This window comes from Aethalodelphis obliquidens, unplaced genomic scaffold (assembly GCF_003676395.1).
Source record: "Aethalodelphis obliquidens isolate GAN/ISIS:26980383/991018 unplaced genomic scaffold, ASM367639v1 scaffold5, whole genome shotgun sequence".
NCBI classification, from domain to species: Eukaryota; Metazoa; Chordata; class Mammalia; order Artiodactyla; family Delphinidae; genus Aethalodelphis; species Aethalodelphis obliquidens.
The window spans coordinates 45196995-45222138 of record NW_020837949.1 but is presented as its reverse complement, the minus strand read 5'-3'; the positions used below and the strand labels follow the sequence as shown (position 1 = coordinate 45222138).

Below are 25144 nucleotides of genomic sequence, written 5' to 3'. Positions count from 1 at the left end.
GACACTCTCACAGAGCCTGGACACGCACAGGCCCACTCAGGCTCCGATTCGTGTCTCTGGGGTGCTGTATCCCAGCACCGGCCCGAGTCTAGTGGCCCCTCTGGGACCAGCTCTCCCCCTGCTGCCTTCCTCCGGCCTTCCTGGCTGGGTCCCAGCACCTACCACCGTCAGAACTAGTCCCTGCACCGAGCAGAGGGTGTATGTTCCTCGGTGGGTAGGGAGCCTGTGGCCTGAAGGGAATGGTCCTGCTCCGGAAGACCCTGCTCTGAGGTGCACCCCAGCCTTGCCCTCCAAGACCGGTCTGAGGGGAAACAAGGCCATCCAGCAAAGCCTCAGAGTGAGGGAATCCCAGCCATGCGGCGGAAGCTCTGGTCGGAGGCTCGGAACTGACCAGAGAACCCTTCATCACGGGGCGTGGTGGCCACCAGGCCATGGAGCCAGGGGCGTCAGGAGCCTCCTGGGGCATGGAGAACTGAGCCAGGCCTGCCCAGAGCGAAAGATGCAGAAGAGGCTCCAGGAAGTGTCCTAGTGGGGCCGGCTCCCTCCCTTGGACGGTTAAATAAGGCACGATTACCTCTGGGCACTGGGCTCTCTGGGCAGGCAGGGCCTGCTAGCCACCATGCTAGCTCCCTGCCTCACATCCACCCTGTCCTGTACTCGCAGACACTTAGGTGGACACATCTCCCCCACCCCTAACCCGGTGGGCCTCCTGCCCCCGGTAAACACCAGGCTGATCTCTGGGGGCTCGTCGCCAGGGTGAGGGCAGCCCTGGTGCGCTGTAGCCAGGCAGGACGGAGGTCACTGAGGTCTAGCGTCATCTTCTGCAGATGGTCCCCGGACGCACACAGAGCTCAGAGAAGTCCTTCCCCTCCCTGGGCCTCATCTTCCCACCTGTAAAATGGGGAGAAGCCAGCATTCTGGTGTAGGGCTACGGTAAGGCAGGCAGGGGAGGGAGGAGAGGGCCGGGGAGGCCCCTCCCTCCTGGGCCCAACCTCGCCCAGGACCCCACCTGGATCCTCTTCCCACAGAATAATGTGCATCAGGCTGGTGGCCTGGGGCTCCTGACCGGGCTCCTGGCCCAGGAGTCCAGTTTCTTGCTGAGCTCATGGGCTGTTGCTGGGCCTCTGGCAGGGGGATGCACGGGGCACAGGTGGGGCTGCAGGGCGGGGTGGCGGACTGCAGAGCACCCCTTCCCCTCCCCCTGCTTGGGGTGTCGTCTGCCCCCCTGCCCCCCACCTCCGCTCTGCTCACTCATCTTTCTCTTTTGGATCCTTGCCTCTGGGTCCAGTCCTATATCCCCTGCGCTCTCTCTCTGTCTCTCTTCCTCGGCCCTGACCCGTCTCCCTGTCTCTGTCTGGGGATCTATCCCTTTCACTTCCACTTTTGCTGATTCGACTTCTCTCTGTCCTTCCTTCTCTCTCTGTCTCCTTTTCTTCTTCCTTTCCCATCCGTGTCCCTCTGCCTCTCCCTTTCGTGCTCCCTCCTTTTCTCCCCCCTCTCTCCTTCCCAGGCTTTCCAGTCTCCAGGTTAGGCTCTGCCATTCCTTCCGTCTCCCCCGTGTTCTGCCAGCTTGACTGTCTTTGAGAGGAAAGTCCTCACCTGCCCTCATCTTCCCACACTTGCCCCGAAATCATTTGCTCAAATTGCTTCAGAAGCTAGAGGGCTCCCAGCATGGGGGCCTCTCAAATTCTTACTGATCTCAGGCCTGCCCTTGACCACAGAGTGGAGGGTGGTCCACGGACAAGCTCTCTGCACCCTCTGATGCCTCCATGTCCCCATTAACTTTGGCCTGGCCGGTGGGGCTGGGGGCTCTGGGCCATTCCTACAGTGACATCCCGTGGCCAGGTCTGGGCCAGGGGTGAGAGGCCCAGACTGCCCCTGGGGACCCTGGACCTGTGGACTCCAGACTAATGTCGCTCTGAGGCGGGATGGGGATGCCAGGCCAGCAGGGTCATGGTGCCCGCCTCCAGGAGGGCAATGTCTACCTGCTGAACCCAGCTGCTCACCCCGCCCCACGCATCCCGAGCGTCTGGACTTGTCCTCGGGCACCCCCTGAGCTTTGCACACAGGGCGGGGACACCTGGATTTCTCTGGCCCTCTGAGGGGGGCCTACTTGGAGGAATTTCTCAAAGCCTATTAGAGCAGTGGCTGCCTCCTGCCTGCCTCCCCGGGCTGGGCAGGGCTGAGGGCGGAGGAAAAGAGGGAGGGAGGGGAGAGAGGAGGAAGGGAAAAGAAGTTGGCAGGCTGACAGCAGAGCTGTGCCTGCATCCATCGCTGAGAGGAGGCCCATGCGGTGTGGGGCGGGCCACGAGCAAGGAGAGGCCTTCCTCCCTTTGTGCTCCCCCCTTCTCCTCCCGCCAGGGTCCTATAAATAGGCCCAGCCCGGGCTGTGGCTCAGCTCTCGGAGGGAGGCGAGCACCAGGCAGCGGTCTCCAGCCAAGCCCCCTGCCAGCATGGCCAGCGAGTTCAAGAAGAAGCTCTTTTGGAGGGCGGTGGTGGCCGAGTTCCTGGCCATGACCCTCTTCATCTTCATCAGCATCGGTTCCGCCCTGGGCTTCCAGTACCCGATAAAGAGCAACCAGACGACAGGTGCCGTCCAGGATAATGTGAAAGTGTCACTGGCCTTTGGGCTGAGCATTGCCACGCTGGCCCAGAGCGTGGGCCACATCAGCGGCGCCCACCTCAACCCGGCTGTCACGCTGGGGATCCTGCTTAGCTGCCAGATGAGCGTCCTCCGGGCTGTCATGTATATCATGGCCCAGTGCGTGGGGGCCATCGTCGCCACTGCCATCCTCTCGGGCATTACCTCCTCCCTGCCCAACAACTCGCTTGGCCTCAATGCGGTGAGTGGGGTGGCCCCAGGCTCTGGGGCCTCAGTGCTGAGGCGGCGCTGGTCTCATCCTCCGCCCATTGTGCAGATGGGGACACCGAGGAACAGAGAGGACAAGAGGTTGCTGGAGGTCACGCAGAGTTGGGACTGGAACTCAGCTACGCCTGCAGTCCAGAGCCTGTTTCCTGCCGGGCACTGTGGGGAGCTGAGACCCAGCATGATGGTCTTGCCAATGTCCCCTGCGGGCCTCTATTGTGGGGAATAAGCACAGGCGGCAGCTAACAGCTGGGCCAGCAGTTCCTCGTCCCTGGGCTGTGGTTTCTCGTACCACCACTCCGCAGCCCCGGCTGTGCAGCAGCTCTCTCCCTGTGCAGCCTGGACCCTGGGGACACTCTGCCCGCTGTCCCCAGCCTCCCTGCACCACCTGCCCGGCATGTCCTGCAGCTGGTCACACAATCCTGTGTGAGCAGGGCTCTCCTGGAGGGGGGGTCAGTCAAGCTTCCAGGCAGCCGCCCAGGTCCCCCAAACAAGCTGCCTTCAACGAAAAAGCTCCCCTTGCTCTTCTGGGCCCGGGAATGAGACAAAGATGGGGGGTGAAAACACTTGCTGGAAAGCTTTCAGCTTTCCTGGATTACAGCAAGGCGGTGGCGGAGGCGGGGAGCCGGAGCGGGGACATCTTGCCTCCTGTCTGGGTCCACTCTCTGTCACCAGACACAGAGAGGTGTGGCGCGTGTATGTGTGTCTGTGAACGGTGTGCGCACGTGGGTGCCAGCATGGGTCTCCAAGTCTGTGGAAGCTCCACTGCTTCTGCAAGTGTGTCTGTGAGTGCGTTAGTGCTGCTGTGTGAGCGTCCCAGGGGGTGTGTGCGTCCCTGCGTGCGCCCATCGCTCGCGGCCTGAATGGGGCCTGGCCTGGGGGCGCCCATGAGAAGCAGACTGGGTGGGAGCTGCGGAAAAGAATTTCTCCCGGGCCGCTTAGCACAGCTAATTGGTTGTTGGCGGCCGCTGCCTGCTGTCGTGGACCTGGGCTTTTCCAGACCCTCAGCCAACTGCACACTCAGACCTGGCTTGGGCCGCAGGAGGGGGAAATGTGGCCTGAGGGGCTGAGTCAGGCTTGGAGGAGGTCTCAGAGCACCCAAGGGGGTGTTTCCACAGGGAGGGAGAGAGGCAAAGGAGCAGAGAGGAGGAATCAAATCAGGTCGAGACTGGCGGGGCCTGGGCCGGACAGGCCGGCGTGGGAGAGTAAGGGAGCCGGCCAGGGCTCTGCAGAGAGAGCCGTGGGTGATTAGAGAAGCAGCCGCCCTCTCGCTTCCCAGCCAAAGTTCAGATCCTGGTGCTGCAGCGGGGGGAGGCTTGGCGAGGTCTGTGCAGAGGGCAGCTGGCACGACCCTGCCAAGGAGGGATTAGCACTTCTTGTGTCACAGTGACACCTCACCGAGCCTAGGACTGACGGTTAGCCCTGCGGCCTGGAGTTTAGACTTTAGTCGGGGAAGCTGTGGGCACGGTGGATGTGAGGCCCTCCAGGCCTGTCTCTCCAGTGGGGGCAGAGCCGGGTGACTTCGGGGAGTGCGCACTGGGTAGGGTGGCTCACCTTGGGGCTCAGCTGGGCACAATGGGGGTTGGGAATGGGTCCTCCTAGGGGAGGAGATGAGTCTCCCCAGGCCTTCTGGCCCCCTCTTGACCTTCCCTCTCAAGGGACAGGCGGGACAGGCATCTGCTGGCCGCCTTCGCTCTCTCACAGGGCACCCCGGGCAGACTGGAGGAGGGCAAGCACCTACCTCTGTGCCACCTTGATCTGGCCACTGCTTTAGTGTCCCTTTCCCTCTCAAGGCTCCATTTTCCAAAGTCACCCCAATACCTGAGCTGGATGGGTTGCAGAAGGGGAAGAAAAAGGGGCCCAGGCCTGGGCGGGGAAGCAGGCAAGTTGGGTTCAAGGCCTGGCTACTGCTAACTTGTTGAGTTTTCTTGGAGTTGAGAACCCTGAGGCTAGGTCTCTTGATATCTCTTGGCCACACCCATAGTACGAACAAGCTTACTTTGTGGACTTGAGTTTATCACTCTTCCCAGGAGGGTCTGGCTGACAGGAGCCCAAGAGGGGCCGTGCTGAACCTAAGGGCACTGAGGGCTGTGGCAGGGGCCTGGGGACACCCATGGAAGTTTGGGGTCCAGAAACACAAGTCCTGGGCTGAAGGACAGGAAAAGGGTCCAGAGCACTGAACCTGGGACCTGAAGAGACCTGGGAGGTGGCCTCAATACCTCGAGAGGGGCAGAGACCAGCCTACACAGTGACACACTCTTTCCTCCAGGCTCTGGGGGAGGCTCCCGCAGCCCCTTGAGTCCCAAGCCCCGCCCCAGCCCAAACCCATGGTTGGCATGGAGATTTCCAAGGAAAATAGGGAAAGAAGTGACAGGAAGTGGTTGGAATGAGTCAGGGGGTATCCCCCGGGGACATGTTGGGGACAACTTTCTCCTCACTGAGTCAGGGCCCAGGATATGCCCCAGAGGGACCATGGACCTCTGTCCAGCCTGGCGCATCCTGGCTAGTTCTCAGAGCCAAACCCTGATTTTGTTCCTAGAGTGAGAGGCTCAGAGGCAGGGGTTGGTGCCGGGTCTGCCCTGCCCTAGCTCAGCTACTAATACCCTGTGTGATTTCATGCAAGCAACCTTGTCTGTGTGGCCCCAGCTCCCATCTGTGGAAAGGGGAGATCGCAAGGTATGGCTGGGCTCTGGGAAGTCGAAGATGCTCTTGCAGCTTGGAATCTGGACCATTCGCCAGCTCTTTTCACTCTTCCCCTCTCTGGCTTGCTCACCCTATAAACGTGACTGTCACTGCTGCAGACTGAATGCAGGACTGAGTCAGCCCAATCCCTGCCCTGGGAAGCCCATGGTCCTGTGCAAGATAAGCCCGGTGCACATCTGTCCGTGATAGGGGGCAGGAGGCCAGTGCGATAAGAGGTATCAGGGCACCTGGGAACTTCTGACTTTGAGCTGTGGTGAGGGCCAGGAGGGCTTCAGGGAGGAGGTGCCATGAGAGCCTGAATGTGAAGACTCTGGGCTGGGGGGAAGGGGCTTCTAGGTAGAGGAGGTCATGTCCTGAGAGTCGTGGGGTGTGGCTGATGGGGGGTCATGGTGGAAGGCTGGGCCTCTGGAGAGAGGTGAGGGCTCAGGGTTCAGGCCAGTGTCTACCTGTGTCCAAGAGGCGACTGGATGCCACTCCATCCAGAGCCTCTGATTCCAGCCCCTTCGGGGGCTCAGGCAGAGCGCACACTTCCCTCATTTGGGGGTCTTTTCTCAGCCCCATTGATTCTGGGCCTGACTGCCTGGGGACTGTTTCTACGTGCTGCATCCAGGGCCTGCCTTTAGCCCCAAGCTTCCCACTTCCTCAGTGTCCTGGGCCTCAGTTTCCCCAGCCACAGAATGAGAGCACCCCCCTCTCCCTAACCCCCCCTTCCCCACGCCACTGGTTCTTCCAGAGTTGAGGGCCCTCGGCCTCCCCCAGAGCTGGGGGTGGGGGCTGGGGGAAAGGGAAGCCAGTTTTCCGACGGCCCTGCCCAGGGAGGGGGCTGGGGGCTGGGTGGTGATGCCACTGATGGGACATATAATTACTGTCTCCAGCCAGAACCAGATGAGGGGGAGGGCACAGAGCGAGGCAGGAGCTTTGCGGTGGAGACTTCTCTTACCACGGAAAATTCTTAGGCTCTTTCCCCCATGAGAGCCCTCGGAGCAGCCCTGCCCGCCCCATGTGGCCCACGCTGATGCCTGGCCCTAGCCAGGGCTCGCTGTGGGACTCCTCATGTGAAGGAGCTACGTTCTGAGAGGGGACATGGCCCGCCGGGGTCCCTCGGTCTAAGGGGACTTGCCTTGACTCCCCCGTCCCCCGGTCACAGCCTCCCCTCACATCTGGAGCCTTTAGCTCACTGCAGGACAATCCCATGCAACCTGATCTGTCTCCCCGCAACCTGATCTCAGGCCCAAGTAGTGGTGCCCACTTTCTCTAGGGCCCTGCCCAGCAGGGGTGCCTTTACTCTTACCCATCAGGGCTTTCCCCAGGCAGGTCAGACACGCCCCCTGCCTTGCCTTGAAGACTGGCTTGGGCAAGCTTTCCTGGGGGCACAGGGAGCCCTTGGTGCTTGCTGGCAGAGCCCCCCTGGGGGGCCATGGTCCTTGCCCTCTGGAAGCACCGACGGGTCTGGGGTCTCCTGAATGGGCGTGGGTTGAGCCCACATACCTGCAGGTAGGGGCAAGGAAACGTTGTCCTGGCCAGGGTCCCCTCAGCCAGAGCCTCTCTCTGGGGTCCAGAGGGGCTCCTTACCCACGGTGGTGCCCAGGGGGTAAGTGAGGGGCTGTCTTTACACAACCAAGGAGCTACAGTCCAGTGGGCAAACACACCCTGAGGCTGGAAAACCTCAACTCAAAAGAGGGTAGAAAAGGCTGGGAAATGCCCATTCCAATGAGCACTTCCTTTCGGTGCCTGAAATCCCACCATCAGGACAACCAGAGGCAGGTGTCTGCTCAGGGTAAAGAAAGATGCTTTTTTAAAAAAACCGGGGAAGGGCAGCCTCCAAGTCAGTAAGCTCCCTGTCATCAGGGCTATGCAAGTAGGGTCTGTCAGGCAGCCGGCTGCTCTGGGGTGTGTGTCTGTGGAGGGCATCGGGCGGTTACAGGTGGTTGGGAGGTCCTATAACAGGCCCCATGCCATATGGAGACCAGCAGTTCAGATGGCCTTGTGGGAATCCTGCACTCAGGATCCTGGCCCGGAGGGTGACCGCAGGTCTTGGGGGCCGGGGTCCCACATCAGGTGGGGAGGAATCCAGGACAAGGTCTGGGGCTAGAATCTGGGCTGAGGCCTCTATTTTACAGGTAAGGAAACCGTGGCCCACAGAGACATGGAGACGTGCCTAGGTTGCACAGCAGATGACGGCAGGCAGGACCCCCGGCCTCCTGCCTCCAGCCCTTGATTATCTCTGCTGCTCCAAATTGCACACATTTATGCTGCACCCGTACACACACGTGCACTCACACACGCAATGGTACATGGCACACGGGCACACACACGTGGGCATGAAGCACACTCTCAAGCCTGGGTGGTCCCACTCAGGTCCTGGGACCCTAGGAGGGTACGGGGAGGGTGGTCCTCAGTGGAACCTCTTCCTTTCCCGGGCAGGAGGGCAGGGCTGCCCTGAAGTGAGGAAGGGAAGGAGGAAGCCATTGCTTTGTGTATTGTTTCTTGTCGGGAAGATGAAATGGCTTCTGGGAGCAGAAAGCACTTTGAGACCTGCCTCTCTTTTACTCAAGGGGGCTTCCTTCCCTTCTCCTCCATCCCCAGCCAGTAGTGGCACCTGTGTGTGGGAGTGCAACACACAGGGACAGGGTGACACACTCAGAAGTGCGTCAGACACACAAGATGAACATCTAGGGCCACACAGAGAGCCCCGCCCCAGCCTCCGCAAAGCCCCCTCCGTAAGAGATGGTACCCTGCGTGATGAGGATTTTCAGAGACAGTTAAGATGCATCTGGCCAATACGTGATTAGTGTGTCTGAATGTCCCACGTGGGCGGGCTGAAAAAGAGGGTATATTCTCAAATATGGAGGTGCAGGGCTTACGCATTTTCCTTAAATCCGGCTTGTTAATTGTGTGGTTCAAATCTTCCCTGTTCCTGCTGTTTATATATTTTGACTCTTCATTCCATCAGTTTCTAAGAGAGGGTTGTTAAACCCTTTCATTCTGGTAGTGGACTGATCATTTTCTTCTTGTAATTCTGTCCATTTTTGTGTCAGATATTTTTAGCTTGTATTGTTTAGTGCGTACAGGTTGAGAACTTTTGTAACTCTTGGATAGACTTTTTGTTTACTTATTGTCTAATAAACCTCTTAATGAAAGGTTTAATGAAAAAGAAAAGGAAAGAGTCGCACCTGGACACATGTGGTCCCCCACAGATACCAATCTACAAAGACACACGAGGCACCAAAGCCGTGGGTCCTCAGAGGCACACGCATGCCGGAACAGTCACGGAGGGGTGACGTCGGGGGGCTCACCGAGGCCCCCCTCACTGGGAATGCTGAGTGCTAGAGGCAGTGGGTGTGGAGGGGCAGGCCTCAATGTCTTCCCTCCCCTGTTCTTTGAGAGTGGATGCCCAGAGCCACAGCCGGACCTGGCCCTGGGACCTGCTGTTCCCCAAGGGTGGGACGCCATGGTGCCCAGGCCAAGCTGGGGCCCTGGCCCTTAGAAGCTACCTTGGTCATACTGCCCATGGGCAGTGGGGAGGGTTTGAGGCCCACTCCTGGAGAGGTCAGCCTTGTGCCAGCCTGGTGCCTGGGACACGCTGGCAGCTGCAGAGCATGTTCTGCCAGCTCCTCAGGCCAAGCTGAGAATCGTCAGAACCCTTAGCCCAACTGTGGGTAGCCAGCACCTTGCTTGGCCTGTGAGTTTGGGTGGCACAGACCCCCGGAGCAAGGATTCTGACTTTGCTGTCTCCTTCCTGGGCCTTGGCCTCCTTGTCTGTCATCTCACAGAGCCTTGAGCAGGCTGCCGTGCGAGGTCCACAGAGACCCATGACTGGCCTGTGGTCTCCCAGCTCGAAAGCGAATGAACCAGCCCTGCTGAGCTCCAGAGGGCTTCCCTGGCTGCTTCTAGAGAGGGTGGAAGTCCTAGAAAATCAGCGTCGTCTGCTACTTCTGTCACCACACAGCGAGTGTCCCCTTTGAGGTCTGGGCGGGGTGATGAGAAGGTGTCCCCATTCTGTCCCCACTGAGCTCCCAGGCCAGGGTGTCTGAGGCACCAACACAGGAGGCAGAAAGGTTACTTCTCTGCAAGATACGCAGGCCGTTCAGTGAGAGCTCGGCAGAGTGGCAGCAGAAGTGAATTCTGGCCAGGGACCCGCGAAGACTTCTTGGTGCTACTGGAGTCTGAACTGGGCCTTGCGAGCGGGCTTCAGTGGGCTTGACACGAAAATGGAGAGCCTGCATCTTTCTGATGCTTTAACTGTGTGGAGATTTCTGTTTTTTATGCTTGTGTTCAGAAAATTGACTGTTACCTTTTTTTGGGGGAGGGGGACCTTCATCAGTGAAATATAAGACCTGGACTGAGCAAAACTACCTGGGGATGTGCAAACATTTTTTTTTCAATAACAAGTAACCACAAGTGGGATTAGCCCTATGTAAGCAATTGTGTCAAATTTAATAGGTTGTAAACGGGAACATAGGGTCTGAATTTTTACTTGCTCTTTTCTGGACATCAGCTTTCAACAGACCTTTAACTATCCCTTCCGATTTTGATTATCAGTTTTTTTTTTTTTCAGATGTAAGTAACACAAGTGCTTTGGCAGTTGAAAGAGAGGAGGTCATAGACATGGAAACAATCAGGGGAATCTTCCTGCTGCTGGTGGTAGTGGTGACGGGTTTGGGGAGAGGAAGGTTACTAACCCATGTGGTTCTGGGCTGTCAGGTTCTAAGGGCTCTGGGCAGCTAGGAAAGGGTACATCCTAGGGTTCCCAGGGCAGGTGTCACTTCCTGTGGACGGGTCATGGCACCAGGCCCCCTGCCCTGCTCACTTCGCATGAAAAGTGGTACCCTTGGGCAGAGCAGGGGCTGGGATGCTCAGACCTGGTTAAGAATCGGGGCAGGAGGTGAGCTTGCCGAGACCACGTGTGTGAGGAGAGTGCGGTGGGGATGGAGAGTATGACACAGGAGCCGCTTAGAGCAATGGCTCCGTTAATCAGTGTGGAAGGGCTGGTTTCAGGACTCCTGGCAGCTAGCAATCATGCGGACCCTGGAGAGCAAAGGAGAGAGCGTGGGGAGGAACCCTGAGCTTCCTGAGTGCTCAGACACGGAGGGTAACAGCAGGTGTGAGTGTGATGGGCAGTGGTACAAGCTGCCCGGCCTCACCAGCCTCGCCTCCATGGAGCCTGTCCCGGCTCCAGGCGGGCCTCACTCCCATCTCCACACTCCTGGGCGGCAGAGCCTCTCCCCTTCTGCCTGCTACCGCCCCCAATCCTGGGGATGAGATGAGAAAGAGCCCGAACAGAGCCACAACAACCATTCTGGTCCCTTCTGCCTCTGCAGCCCTTCTCAAATGCCCCAAGACTGTCCCCACAGCCTTAGAACCTCTGGCCTCTCTGGAGAATGGGAAGGGAAAATTAGATCTATTTTACAGATGGGGAAACTAAGGACCAGAGAGGGCAGAGACCATAGTCATGGTGTCAGCAAGTGGGAGAGCAAGGACCTGAATTCAGGGTTTCTGCCTCCACAGCCCCACGTTGGGGTGTGAAGAAAACTGGGTATTGCCCGGAGGGCTGGCTGAGCTGAGGGGCTGCAGCCCTGGGGTTGGCCAGGAAAGGCCCAGAGCTGGGGCTGCAACACAGGGGAGGGGATGTGAGTCACTTTCCCTCTGACCCAGGGCTGCAGACAAAGGCGGGAAGAGAATTGTTCCTTTGGATGGCCTCAGGGTGGGGTTGAGAAAAGCTCTGGATGGTGGTGGAGTGCCCTCCACCTAGGACTCTGCAGAATGCCCTGTGGCCTCGGAGACAGCCCCATTCCCCTACCCTCCAGATGAGACTTCAAGTTCAGTCTTATTTGGACACACCAGCCTGGGAGAAGGCAGCCTGTGCTGACGTGGCCCAGCTCCCCCGTGTGGGCATATCTGGCCCCTGGGACCCTCATGTGTGGGAAGGTGCAGGGGCTCCGTGGGGAGGGATCTCCCTGGTGCAGCTGCAGAGGGAGGGCTTGGGTGACCTCACAGCAGCTCCCATTCCCTTCTTGTTCCATGAGTCATGTTTCTAAAAGTGGCCCAGCAGCAAGTGGGAGCCAGACGGTGGTGGTGCAGCCAGCGTGGTCAAAGAGAGGGAGGGGCACTGGGCCAGGAGGGACAGGGAGGGGGCAGATAGGGAGGGCAGGGCCCAGAGGAAATGGGAGACAGACACTGGCCCAGGAGAGAGACAGACAGAGGTGGGGCAGGAGACAGAGGGTGGGGATGCAAGGGACGTAGGCTGAAGGGTGAGAAGGACACAGGGAGCTGTGGCCAGCTAACTGAGGAAGACCCTCCGCATCTTTGGGAATTTGAGATGCAGCAGAGGATGGGGGGGGGATGTTCAAGACTTTTGGAGTAAGAAGCAATGCCTCCAGCTGGGCCCTGCCACCCATTTTCTTCTCTTCTTTAATTGTCCCTGAATGTCCCTAACCATCTCCTCCCAGGTCTAGGGCTCACCTGTCGCCTATGGCCTTGGTACCCCCAAGGGTACCCCGGCCTGGATGTAGCTGGATGCAGAAGCCCCGCCCCCCAGCAACCCCAGGCCCGTCTGGAGTGCCACAGTGTTTAGGCCAAGCCCCGCCCCCCAGCAACCCCAGGCCTGTCTGGAGTGCCACAGTGTTTAGGCCAAGCTGGCGCTTCCTCAACAGGTGTGGGTGGGGAAAAGGCCCACTAATGGCTGTATGTGCTTGAGTGTGGCCTTGCCGGGGGCTGATGCGAAGCGCTCTGAAGGCACCGAGGGTCTGGCCCTGGGGGCCCGGGCCTGGGGGCCTGGGACGCAGTTCTTACTGCCCCTCTCCCCTACAGCTGGCCCCTGGCGTGAACTCGGGCCAGGGGCTGGGCATCGAGATCATCGGCACCCTGCAGCTGGTGCTATGCGTGCTGGCCACCACGGACCGGAGGCGCCGGGACCTCGGGGGCTCGGCCCCGCTCGCCATCGGCCTCTCTGTGGCCCTGGGGCACCTGCTGGCCGTGAGTGGGGGACCTTCCCAGGTGGCGGTGGAGGTGGGGAGGGCGGAGCCAGGCTGTTGTGGTGTCCTGTCAGGACAGTGGGTGGGACTCCGACGGGGCTCATGCTGTGGGGTGGGGGGACCGCCTACCTGGGAGAGGAAAGTGCAGGGACCTCCTGACCATCTTTCTGGGTCTGAATGTCACTTGTCTGTTTCCTCTCCGGTCCTCTCTCTCCATGTCACCCTCTCTCTCCCTCTCCCTCTGTCTCTGTTTCTGTATCTCCTCCCCTGTTGCCCCTGCCCCTTCCCCCTCACAGATCGACTACACAGGCTGCAGTATTAACCCAGCCCGGTCCTTCGGCTCCGCGGTGATCACGCACAACTTCCAGGACCACTGGGTAAGGGGTCGCAGGGCTGCCCCGTGGAGGCGGGTGGGAGGTTCTGGTGCCTTATGGAAGACCCGCCCCCCATCCTGTGACATTAACTCCCATCACAGAGGCTCTGGGAGATGGCCAGGGCGGAGGAAATAGGGCAGCTGAGACCTGAGATAAAAGGGCCAGTGGGCTCACGCCTCAGGCGGCGTAGGCCAGCCTCCCGTCCCAGCTCAGACCTGCCCCATGTCATCCCAGTGCCTCCTGGTGCCTGTGTTTCCTGAGCTGGGAGGTGCGGGTGTGGGAGTGCCTGCTTCCCGCCCAGGACAAAGGTCTCGGCACCTGTAAGCTGAGCACAACACAGAGTCAGTGCCCGAGGGATTTAGCTGTTCTCACTGTTGCTGTTTCTTTTCTAGGCCACTTTTTTTTTGTGTGTGTGTGTGGTATGCGGGCCTCTCACTGTTGTGGCCTCTCCCGTTGCGGAGCACAGGCTCCGGACGCGCAGGCCCAGAGGCCATGGCTCACGGGCCCAGCCGCTCCGCAGCATGTGGGATCTTCCCGGACCGGGGCACAAATCCGTGTCCCCTGCATCAGCCACCAGGGAAGCCCTCCAGGCCACTTTTGATCAAACCAGACTATCTCTGGGGCCTTTTCAAAGCTGGGGAGGGTGGGGCAGTGGCCACCCTCAAGAAGGGGCTGGTCTGACCACACCAGGCATGCTGAGCTGGGTCGCACCGAGGCAGGGAGACATCCACTACTAGAGTTCTGCCTTGGGCCAGTCATTGGGGGCACAGGAATGGGGATGCTGGGGTTCAGGCACGGGTGGGAGGGAAGCCAGGCGGTGGCGTGGTGGAGCAGGGGTCTCAGGGTAGGCAGTTCCCATCAGACGCCCTCTAAGCACGTCTGCTCTGTTCCTGCTCTAGATTTTCTGGGTGGGGCCGTTCATCGGAGGAGCCCTGGCCGTGCTCATCTACGACTTCATCCTGGCCCCGCGGAGCAGCGACCTCACAGACCGCGTGAAGGTGTGGACCAGCGGTCAGGTGGAGGAGTACGACTTGGATGCCGACGACATCCATTCCAGGGTGGAGATGAAGCCCAAATAAGGGGGCCTGGCCCAGGCATCCGTGTGGGGGGTGGGCAGGGGCGGGTGTAGGGAGGGGAGGGATGAAATCCGTATTGTAGACACTCTGACAAGCTGGCTCAGTCACTCCCCAAAGATCCGCAGGACCTGCGTAGTCAAGCCTGATTTGGGGCTGTTTCTATCACCTTCTTTCTCTTTCTCTGTTTCCTGGCCTCAGGGCTTCCTGGGGACCAAGATTTTCCAATCACCCACTCCCTTGAAGTCACAGAGGAGGTGAAAGAGAGGGACCCACCTTGCTAAGTTGTCCCCTCAGAGTGTGATGGGAGGTGTGCCAGAAAGTCCCCCCTCATCCCAAAGTTGCTCACCAACTCACCTGCTGCAGGTGCCTGGGGCTCCACTGTGATTGCTTTGTGCCTTTGGGCATGGCCCTCTTTCCTGTAAAGTGCACTTGTCCCCAAGGATGCTCTGATGGGGAAAAGATCCCAGCAGGTGCCGTGGTAGGGGCAAGTGGCAGACAAGCCTCGACCTTGCGACCTGGCTCACTTCCAGGGCCCCCCCTAGATGTGCTGCATGACCTTGGGAAGGTCTCAATCTTGGGGCCCCAGTGACCCCATCTGTAAAGTTGCAGGGACAGGGAAAGCGATATGGGCCTGAGGCCCCTCTCTAGGATTCTGTAAGTGTAGACACACTGCAGGTTCTGGAAGATGTAGTCTGGACCAGCGCTGCTTCTTCCACTTGCCAAGTATATAGTTGTACCTACACATCTATGTGAACACGTGTACATAGGCATACATGTTTCAAAGAGCAGCAGACCATCCAGCCACTGGAAGTGCCTGTTCCTGGGGGTAGCAGGTCCGATAGTGGCTCCACTGGACAGAGGCTGCTTTTGTAGAATGAAGGTCATTTAGAGGGCGAGGGAGGAACGCCCATATTCCTTCACTGAGCTGTAGTTGATCTTTTCCACCTATCACTGCATCACCCCCATCATTATTTGGTTCTTCACTTTCTCCTGCCAGTGCAGACACAGGTCACCATTATGCAGGTGTGTTTAGTCATCTGAAGCTTATCAAGTTATCTGAAGGTTATCAAGCCTGAGGACACATGACCGTGATTCGGATCAGCCCTTGGAGGCAGATGCCTTTGTTGGACACTTGGGGGTGCTTCTAAGCCCCCAGCTGATGCCAAGGGGGGAGGAAGAGCAGATTCCCCCCCTTATTACTGAGCTCCTGTTTGGAGGCATTTGGGGCAGCTGGGTGACCTGTACAGGCTGCCCAGGTCATAGTCTTCCCTCCTCTTTTATCTGGAGGGGAGAGTTGGTCTTGACCTGAGGAAGTAGCTATGGCTGCAGCCCAAGGACAATTCAGAGCACAGTCTGTTTGGGGGCAGCTATCTACACAGTCCATTCAATTCCACCAGGGTCAGAGCAGGTCTCCCTATGTGCCTGTGGCCATGATGGTGACAAAAACTGAGAGACACAATACACAGGTATCTAGGAGCAGCAGGACGACCCATCATGATATCCACACACTCTCTTCTCCATTTCCTAGCAAAAACTTCTAGCCCATTTAACAGATAAACTGAGGCCCAAGGACCCACAGCTAGATAATGATTTGGCCAGGCCTAACAGCCAGGACCATGTCTCTGGCTACTCCCTGGACTGTGAGACTGGTCCCTCTCAGTCCCAGCTTCTGCATTTCTGCCTGGGCAATGGCCAGGGACCGGGAGGGGTGAGGGTTGTGCTGGAGGGGAGAGGAGCGCAGACCCTTCCTGTCCTGCTCTGGCTGCTGCACACCAGAACCCTGCATCTGTCTGCTCTGCATATATATCTCTTTGGATTTGGAATTTCATTATATGTTAAGAAAATAAACAGTAATATAAGTCATCCAAGCTTTCTGGAATGAAGTTTTCCTTCTTTTGCCACCATGTTCCCACTAGGGATCTCTGGGTCTGAGAGCTTGGGCCCACTCCTAGGGACCCAGTCTGAGGGGGAACCACTGCCTGCCCTCCTGCCTCCAGGATCCCTGGTCTCAGGGAGTGGACACAGCCTCACCCAGAACTCCATCTGAGAGACACAGGGTCTTGCCCCTAATTTTTGATTCTGATCTGTGAAAGGGATGGGGGAAAGCAGGAATGAAGTGTGACAGCCCTTGGCTCCCCTCTGATCCCTAAGAACAGAGCCCAGGGAGCACCAGGGACTTCCCAGGTGACCCTCCCTCTGACCTTCCTCACATTTGTGACCCACCTACACCTGGGCTGGGCACTGGGGCCCACAGGCTTGCCCGGGGAGCTCAGCCCCAGGGGTGGGTATGGAGAGAGACTTGCCTGCCAGAGTGAGGTTAGTGCCAGGCGCAGGGGAGGCTTAGCTGGCTGGGGAAGGATGACCTGCAGTAGCTAAGAGGGGAAAAGCCACTTAGTCCCTTGAGGCCTTGCGGGGCTAAGGGCTCCTCCTCTCTGAAATCATGAGCCACATTCAGTGAGGTTGTGCATTTTCCCGTGGAGGATCTGTGGCTTTTGTCAGACTCCTAAGGGGTCTCCCCAGGGCAGAAGGGAAGAGAGGTCAGAGTGGGTTGACCTCTGCCCCCAGGGTGACAGGAGGCCTGGAAAGGACCCCTCTGTCTGTCCCTGACTTTCCACCTGTCCCCCATGTAGCCCAAGGCCAGTGTGGGCTGAAAGGTTCCATCTAGGCCTGTTCAGCTTACAAAACCCCTTCCCACCCACGGCCACCCCCAGTGTTGGGGGCTCAGCAGGCATGGGCATCCTCACCTGACGGAGGGGAGTGGGTACTCAGGCACACGTCCCAGTAATAGGACAAATCTTTGCCAAGCTGACATTGGGACCCAGGCCCTTGACACTCCCCCTGACATGCACACACACTTTGGGCTAGTTTCTCAAAACAGGGACAACTATACTGGGAAACCTAGTGCCCAATAACAGGAGGCCCAGAGGCTGGGAGGTTCCGAGAACCATCAACCTGGATATCTCACTGGGCCACATGGACAGGCATTGCCATGAGCGTGGGCTGAGCAGGTCAGGGGTGACTGGGAAGGTCCTGGCATCACAACTCTGCTACTAAGAGATGCACTGTTCCCACCTCCCTCTGGTGGGGGGCTTTGCTGATGGTGATACAAGGGCGGCTTGGCCTGTGGAGGCCAAGGCTCAGTGCTGTCGGAGCAGGCTTTCTTATTCCAGCGTGAACTGGGCCACTGCGAGTGGCACCTGGGCCCTCAGTCCATGCAAACTGCCTCTGCACCTCCCAGGCTGAGGACAGGCTGCTATGAATGGGAGGGTGCTGGCCAAGGTATGGAAACAGGGTCCAGTCTAGCCTGCGGCAGCCCACCTGGGCAAGTGTTCCGAGGCTCTCTCTCACAGCCCTTCTTGGCTTGTCTCCTTACCTTGTCCCATCCTCCCTGGCGTGAAGCCCTCTCAGAACCCATAAGGGCCCCTGGCCACCCCCACCTCAACCCTTGCTCTTCCTTTGGTATCCCCTGGCCATTCCAGGGCAGAGCCTTTCTTAGTAATGGTTTTGCTTTAACGTCTAGAATCCTAGTGCCAAGATACACAGCCTGAAGAAGAGGTCAAGGAACTTCCCTGGGACTTCACATACAAGCTTTCTAATCCTTATAACATCCTTGGAAGGTAGAGATGACAACCTCTATTGTAGAGGACACCGAGGCCCCTGAAGAGGAAATGATTTGCCCAAAGCCACACAGTGCGCTGGTGGCAAAACTGGGATTTTGAACTTGCTCTGTCTGGCTTCAAAGACTGGGCTCTTTCCACGATGTGGTGCAGGCCCATTTTGTCAAGACTCCCACTAAGTTTAGCTCTGGCCCAGCTAGGCTTCCTTTGCCTGGAGGCTGTTGAGAGGAAGAAGGAAGGGAAAAGAATACCTGGCTGAAGGGAACTCTAGCACCAGGAGGAGTGCCATTCATTCTGGGGCCAAATGGCCATTGTTTCTGCTTGAGACATATTGGCACCACCTGGACCAAGACTGCTCCCTGGCACTGGCCTCACCCAGTGCCCTCCAGGGCTGACTGTCCCTCTCTCTATTTGGGAGGAATATGTCTGACAAACTTGCTCATCCAGAGGTTGTCCTCTCCCACCAGAGTACATGAGAAGGGGTAGGACAATGCTATACCCTGAGGGATAATAATGCACCATTCAGGCCTGAGGGCAAAATCTGTAGGGCCAGGCTCTCCCAGACTCCCTCTCATCTTCCAGACCATGGGTTCAGGGCTTCAGGTAACCTATCTCCCAAGGGTCATCCCCAGCTCTGCTCTGCTCATGTTCTGTCCAGCCCAGCACAGAGGAAAGGTTTTAGGAGAATAACTGGAACTGAAGTAGAGCTTCTGGAGCAACCAGGACGCTTGTCTGTTTTGTTCATCAAAATTTAATGGAGAGAGTATATTTCCTGGAAGATTCCATGACTCAAACTTCATTCCCCAGCTGCCAAGCATTCAAGCAACTATACACATGAGGTGCTTTGATGAGGGGGTCATCTATCACCCTCCTCCATCTGGGTCCATGCTGACCAGCTACCAGGCCATTTCCTCCACTGGATTCCCCCATGGCCCAATGGATACCTGCACATGGAGGTGGCTCAGCTGGCTTGGAAGGCTGTGCTCTCCGTGCTTGGCCCAGAAAGAAGCAGGATGTAATTCAGCATCCTAGAATACTTCTCTCTCCATTAAACACTTAAAAAAATTAATTGATTAATTAAAATTAAGAGATGGACAAGGCCATATTTATGGGCCTTTAATAATTAATTAATTTTATTTATTTAGTTTTGGATTCATTGGGTCTTCGTTGCTGTGCGTGGGCTTTCTCTAGTTGTGGTGAGTGGGGGCTACTCTTCGTTGTGGTGCGTGGCCTTCTCATTGCGGTGGCTTCTCTTGTTGCGGAGCACGGGCTCTAGGCATGCGGGCTCAGTAGTTGTGGTGCACGGGCTTAGTTGCTCCACGGCATGTGGGATCTTCCTGGACCAGGGATCGAACCCGTGTCCCCTGCATTGGCAGGCAGATTCTTAATCGCTGCACCACCAGGGAAGCCCTGTCATTATTTTTTAAACATCCTGAAGGTTCAAGCAAATGTCACAATACAAGAAAATAATCAGTATAAATATTGGGATATAAGAAAAACAGTTGATATGAGTATATGATTATATATGACCTCCTGCCTCCAGTCAATCAGTCCTGGGTTTCTAAACATCCAGGAATGTAAGATCCTTATAGACCCATATTTCCCTTTTGATATATCCTTTTCCTCCAGGATCAAGGGGACTCCTCTTTCCAGGCCCTCGAGAGTTCTATGAGAAAATTGACCTTTGAAGCTATCCGGGACTGGGGTGAGTCAACTGGTCAGACATAGATGCCACAAGCCTCAATGGGGCTAGCGACCCATAAATCTGGCCCCGACTCCAGCATCCTTGTCCATCTCAAAAGCTCATGTAGGCTCCAAGAGGACCCAAATGAAAGGGTGTGGGTGGCTTAGGGCAGCCATTTGCCACCTGGCCTCAAGGACATGGTGCCTTTTGGGGATTTGGTAGAAGCAAGGCGGGCTCACTTCCTTTGGGGGTTCCCAGGCTGGTCCTCAGTGTCCTTGGAACCAAAGCCAGGAGCTGGTCTGGAAAAGCACTAGAGGGACTGGTGCCAGGGGCCCCCACCCGTGGCACAGCCTGGCCACGTGCTGACTGATTAGGATTTTTCCATCACTCCTGGAGGTCACACCTTCACTGGTCAGGAGCCTCTCAAGGAAGGAGATAGTGATTAATGTTTTATGGATGAGCTGCTGGGCAGACACCTTGTTTTCTTTAGGTTTAGAATACAATGAGGATGATGAGTGGAATTCGCTGTGAGCTGGGGGCCAGGGAGGGGCCGTTTTTGGGGGCTGGGGACACACAGGTGATGATGTTTACTGTTCTTGGTGCTCCTAAAGGGGAAATTTTGGAGGTAGGGAAGGCAGGTGAGGTCCTTGCCAGCAGGGCCATCATCCCCGGCCCTCAAGAGACAGTTCCTACCAATACCTCGGGCCCTGCTGGGCAAAGAGGCCACTGGTGAAGGGAGCCCAGAAATTTTAACGAGCTTGTCCTGCTTAGATGACTCTACTTCAGTCTAATAAATCATATTCTCAGTATATAGGGTTGTGCTTACTTTTCTGTTCTTTCCAGTGTATTGATGGGGAATGGCGCAAGGGCAGAGCTGATCTTCGGCCGTGTGGGGTAGTACGGCCTCACCAATTCTTTGTTTGTTTTGTTTTTAAAATATTTTAAGTAACAAATTATATTTAAGTTAAATAGTAAACGGCCCCAAGTTGAGTATAAGTCAAGCACGTTACTAAATACATTAAAAATGAAGTTAAGTTTAATGAATATAGAAATATTTATCTCCTTGGAATTTCTTCCCCATGAACTTTTCCTAATTTTTATTTTTTTATTGAAGTATAGTTGATTTACAATGTTGTGTTAGTTTCAGGTGCACAGCAAAGTGATTCAGTTTATATATTCAGTATATATACATATATATATATATTCTTTTTCAGATTCTTTTCCCTTACAGGTTATTACAAAATACTGAGTATAGCTCTCTGGGCTCTACAGTAGGCCCTTGTTGGTTATCTATTTCATATATAGTATTGGGTATATGTTAATATTAAAATACCTCCATTTATTCTGAGCTCTTCAAGTACCTCCCCCCACCCCTCGCCCATAGCTGTCTCGTCTCGGCCTACCCTGGTCCTTCTCTAGTCTCTAGCCTCCCCTGGACCTCTCCACAATCCAGCACTTAAAGGCTTATCATGTCATCAGTAGGGGACCTCCAGGACCCTGTCCACCTCAACAGTTGTGGGATAGTTCTGGTGGATTGGTGCCCTTGCCACGCAAGACATATATTTTGCATATCACCTCTAGGTAGGAAAGAATGCATTCTCCCTCTCTCTCTCTGTGTGTGTGTATATATATATATATATATATATATATATATATATGTGTGTGTATATATATATATACACACACACACACATATATATATATATATATATATATACACACATATGAGGTGTCTATCCAGTAAGGTCCAAATTAGAAACTCTGTTTGTATGTGTGTGTGTGTGTGTTGGGGGAGAGCTTATTCCTGCAATACTATATTTGGAGTCATCCTCTGATCTGTCCTAAGAACCTGCCAGTGATTCTTCCTCATGGGAGAGCCACGGCACAGGTTTGTGTAGGTACACAGACCCAGTGCTCTGCCAGCTGTTGCAGCCTCACCCAGGACCAATCCCTACCACAGAGTCAAAGGCTGAAGAAATGTCCTCTGCCCAGGGTATGTTTCTTAAGAGATGTCCCCACTAGGTGCTATGCGCAGTTTGTCTGAAGCCAGCCTATCCTCCATGGAGACTATGAGCCTGGGAAGGCTGGTCTGGCTGTGCTCATAAAGGGGGACCTAGCATACACTTTCAACAAGCTACTACGGAAGCCAATGAGACTACAATTTGGAGGGAGAAAAATATTGCCTTTGGGGAGAAAAATGAAAGAGAGGGAAGGAGGAAAAGAGAGAGAGAGATACAGAGAGAGAGAGAGAGAGAGAGACAGAGACAGAGAGAGAGAGAGAGAGAGAGAGAGACTCAGTGAACTCAACCAATGAGTCCAATCCAAAAGAAGCAAACCCAAAGAATTAATAAAAGATGAAAAAGTTCTCAAGGATGGGAGCCCACCATTGATAGCACTCTTGAACATTCTGAAAAGTGACTAATATATCCTTGACACCTTACTTAACAAGAGCTTTATTTTTTTTAAACTTAGCTTATATTTTTCATAATGCAACTTAAATAGATATAAAAACCTATACCTTTAAGGAGCTCAAATAGAAAACCCAAACAACCCAAACCCATAAAACCAATAAAATTAATTATAATCACGCAGACACTGGCATCTGTGGACGGTGCCCATGTCATGCTAGGTGTCAATATATTGTAGTGGGTGTGGGGAGAGTGCTATCAAGCCCGTAAAGTAGGAATCGGTGATGTCAGAGGTGATCGTGGAACCTCCCACAGCATCTTCTGCATCCGCTTGCCACTGGATGACGTGAACAGCTCACAAAGTTTTGGTTATTTGTTTAACTCCAAGGAAACCTTCTTTAAATCAGACTTGGGTTTTTGAACGCAATGAAGGCACGTTACCCAGACCAGATAGGCATCTGCTGAGCAGACAGGCATCTGCTGAGTTCCAGGCAGTCCACGCCGATCTGCCCACTGGGAGGAGCGAGTTCCTGGCAGTCTGATAGAGACCAGGCTCCCTCCTTTCCCTCGCCAGATCAGGTCTTCTCGCTCGGGTAGATGACACATAACTTGGTGGTGTTTTTGTTGTTTTTGGCCAGTGAGATTTTTTTTTTTTTTCAGTGAGAAATACATAATAAATTATCCATTTGATAAAAATGCTGGTAACCTCTGTTTTCACGTACATACTTCCTCCTGATTCCTTGTGAATCAGGCACTGGGAGGTGAGTTCCATGTTCAAGAAGGATGGAGCTGGTTTCATGTCTTGGTCAAATCGTTGACCGAGGCTGGTTTTGGAGGCAACCTCTCCCGAAGGCACAGGGCACACAGCCGTCAATGTCCACAGGCCGTCTGGCATGTACCAACTGGCAAGCTTGCACCAACAGCTCTGCAGCAAGCATTCGTGAGCCCCTGTTCTAGCATTCTGTGTGTTCATCCGTATTTCCGGGGTCTCATCAGCAAAGACAGGGACACGGGAATTTCCTGGTCCTCCGTATCCCTGTATCCCTTTGTCCCCTGCTTCCCTTTAACCCCCTCTCTCTGCCTCTCTGCTCTGTCTCTGCTCCACACCCTGTGAGAGGATTCCTGGGCTCTAGGGAGAGAATGACTCTGTTAAACTGTTTGTAAAGTTCCGGGATTCACTGATGCGCCCGGATTGTGACTGATGAGCCGGTGGCACCTTTCATCCGAGACGAACTCCAAGAATTTCCGCTGCTGGCACTGACCTCCTGGCCTGGGAGGAGCCACTGCATCTGCCTCCAGGAATGTGGGGCCTATAGAGACACCAAGCCCAGGAATGCCTGCATGGGGCCCAAAGCTTTAGCTCCAGAAAATTCTGAGAGCTCCCAGCTCCCTGCCCATTTCTCTCTTTCTCCCCGTGAAGCCGCCTCAGGCTGCAGGGAAAATCCTGGACAGTTAAATTTGAAACAAAGCTTAGCAGCTATGGGGATGTTACTGGCAGGTGCCAACCCCGTGCCCGGACAAAGCCTGAGTGAATGGGCGTAGGTGGATCACCTGCCCTACGTGGTCCTCGCGGAGTGAGAGCCCCGCCTCTTGACTGGTTTTCCCAGGTGCTGAGGTAATTTTGAAAACTGCATCACCCTCTGGGAGACTCATCATAGTAGAGGCTCTGACAAGTCTCGCAATAAGAAACTCACTTGTTTAAGCCAGCGTTCACCAAACTTATTTGTCCACAGACCTCTCTTATGGAAGCAATTCGATGACCGTTTTGGAGAACTGGTTTCTACAGAGCACATACTGTCATTGTTGGCCTGGGCATTGTCTCTGAGGGCCCCTCAGCTTTCAGATTCCCCTATTGAAAACCTTAGTTTATCAGAACCTTGCCTGAGGGCAGGTGCAAGGGAAGAGGGTGAGAGAGAGGTTCTGAGTTCAGAGTGAGGGGGCTGGAGGTACAGGGGAAAGGAGAGGCGGGTAAGGGTGTGCGTGTGCATGTGGATGCAAGAGAGAAATGGAGAAGGGGGAGGGTCGGGGAGAGAGTCGGCGAGAGATACAGATAGCCAGTTATCAGGAGAGACAGAAGGATTACAAGGGTTGAAAGACACAAAGAGAGAGAGAGAGAGAGTGGGGGGGGGGGCTGGGCTGCGTACAGTCCGGCTGGTGGGTGGGGAGGACCTTCCTCCCTGCAGTGACTCTTCCTCTGGGCCCATCACTGATTAATCCCCATCCTGCTCGGTCCGGGGGAGCTAGTACAGGGGCCGATGGCAGGTGCCTGGTGTACCCAGTGAAGGCCTCCAGGAAAGGAGCCTCCATGAATCATTGACTGGCCTTTCATTGTGCTGGAACCAGCTGGGGCTGGTGTGCGTGCCAAGCTCCTGGAGCTGTGGGTAAAGGTGGCGCAGGCTGGAGGGAGCCCAAGCTGAGCCAGATCTCATCCAGAGCCTTGGAAACAGGCCGATCCAGGGCTGTCAGGATGTGCTCGGCACACCAGGGCTCCCGCGCCGCCAGAGTTGCTGCAGCTGTTGGAAGTGGGCTAGGAGTCCAGGGCCCAGAGCACTAGGCCTACCTCTGCTACCCTCTTACCATGGAACCTTGGATGCGTTCCTTCTCCTCTCTGGGCCTCGGTTTCCCCAGCTGTACCATGAGGATTGAATTTGAGAGTCCAAAAAGCCCCTCTCAGATCTAGGATTTTGCTCAAAGTCCTTTCAAAACCTCGTGCCTGGAGGCCTCTCCCCATGTGTGGGCCCGGGGGTCTTGGCATTCACACCCCAGCTCATACCTCTGCAGTTCTTCCTAAGGCCCACTGGGCTCTGCGCTTGCTGTGGGGAATGCAGAGGGATGGAGGCCTTGGGTCTGTCCTTGGAAGCTCCAGGATGCTTTGGGAGACCCGACATCTCCCATGGCCAGGATTGGTCCGTCCAGCTCTGAAAGGCGCAGGACTGTGCTACACCTGTCCTCCCCAGTCGTCTCTGCCTCTGCTGGGCTGGGCGACCTGGAGCACCCCTCCCCCAACTTAGTTTCCCCATAGCACGGCGCTGGGAGGGAGGTGGGTCACTCTGGGCTCTCATGGAGGCTGGGCCCACACACCATCATTCCCAGCCCTCTCTACCCCGGCTGCTGGTGCTGGAGACACAGGCCCAGCCCCCTGCCAAGGGAGGAGGGCGCCTGGCAGAACCTACAGGCTGGCCCTCATTCCACATACTCTGGGGCTTCCCAGGGTGGAAACACCACCCTGTACCTCAGCGAAACTCTTGGGGGAGCCAGAGAGGACCCTTCCCAGGGCTGAGCACGCCCAGGGGGACCATTTCCAAGGCCTTTCTTGCATGCTCACATGGCCCTACGCTCCTCTTTTTGGCCGCTAATCCCTTGTGGGCCCCACAAGGCAAGTTCTGGGCCTTAATGGATTGAGGAGGGGGTCGGGAAGGGGGTGGGTTGGGCTCCTTAGCAG

The 25144-nt window shown here is 56.0% G+C and overlaps 1 protein-coding gene across 1 annotated transcript; it reads left to right on the top strand.

Annotated features, from left to right (window-relative positions):
- Window positions 1–2233: 2233 nt before the first annotated feature.
- AQP1 (aquaporin 1 (Colton blood group)) lies at window positions 2234–15854 on the top strand. The gene is made up of 4 exons (XM_027102268.1): window positions 2234–2843; window positions 12380–12544; window positions 12840–12920; window positions 13817–15854. Exons 1-4 carry the CDS (start codon window positions 2454–2456, stop codon window positions 13994–13996), a joined length of 816 nt encoding a protein of 271 aa, XP_026958069.1. The 5' UTR covers window positions 2234–2453; the 3' UTR covers window positions 13997–15854.
- The last annotated feature ends 9290 nt before the right edge of the window (window positions 15855–25144 follow it).

Excerpts from the sequence above, each read along its gene's own strand:
- AQP1 (XM_027102268.1), top strand. The coding sequence starts at position 2,454 with ATGGCCAGCGAGTTCAAGAAGAAGCTCTTTTGGAGGGCGGTGGTGGCC. Across the intron at positions 2,844-12,379 it reads ACTCGCTTGGCCTCAATGCG|CTGGCCCCTGGCGTGAACTC; the intron begins GTGAGTGGGGTG and ends TCTCCCCTACAG. Across the intron at positions 12,545-12,839 it reads CCCTGGGGCACCTGCTGGCC|ATCGACTACACAGGCTGCAG; the intron begins GTGAGTGGGGGA and ends TCCCCCTCACAG.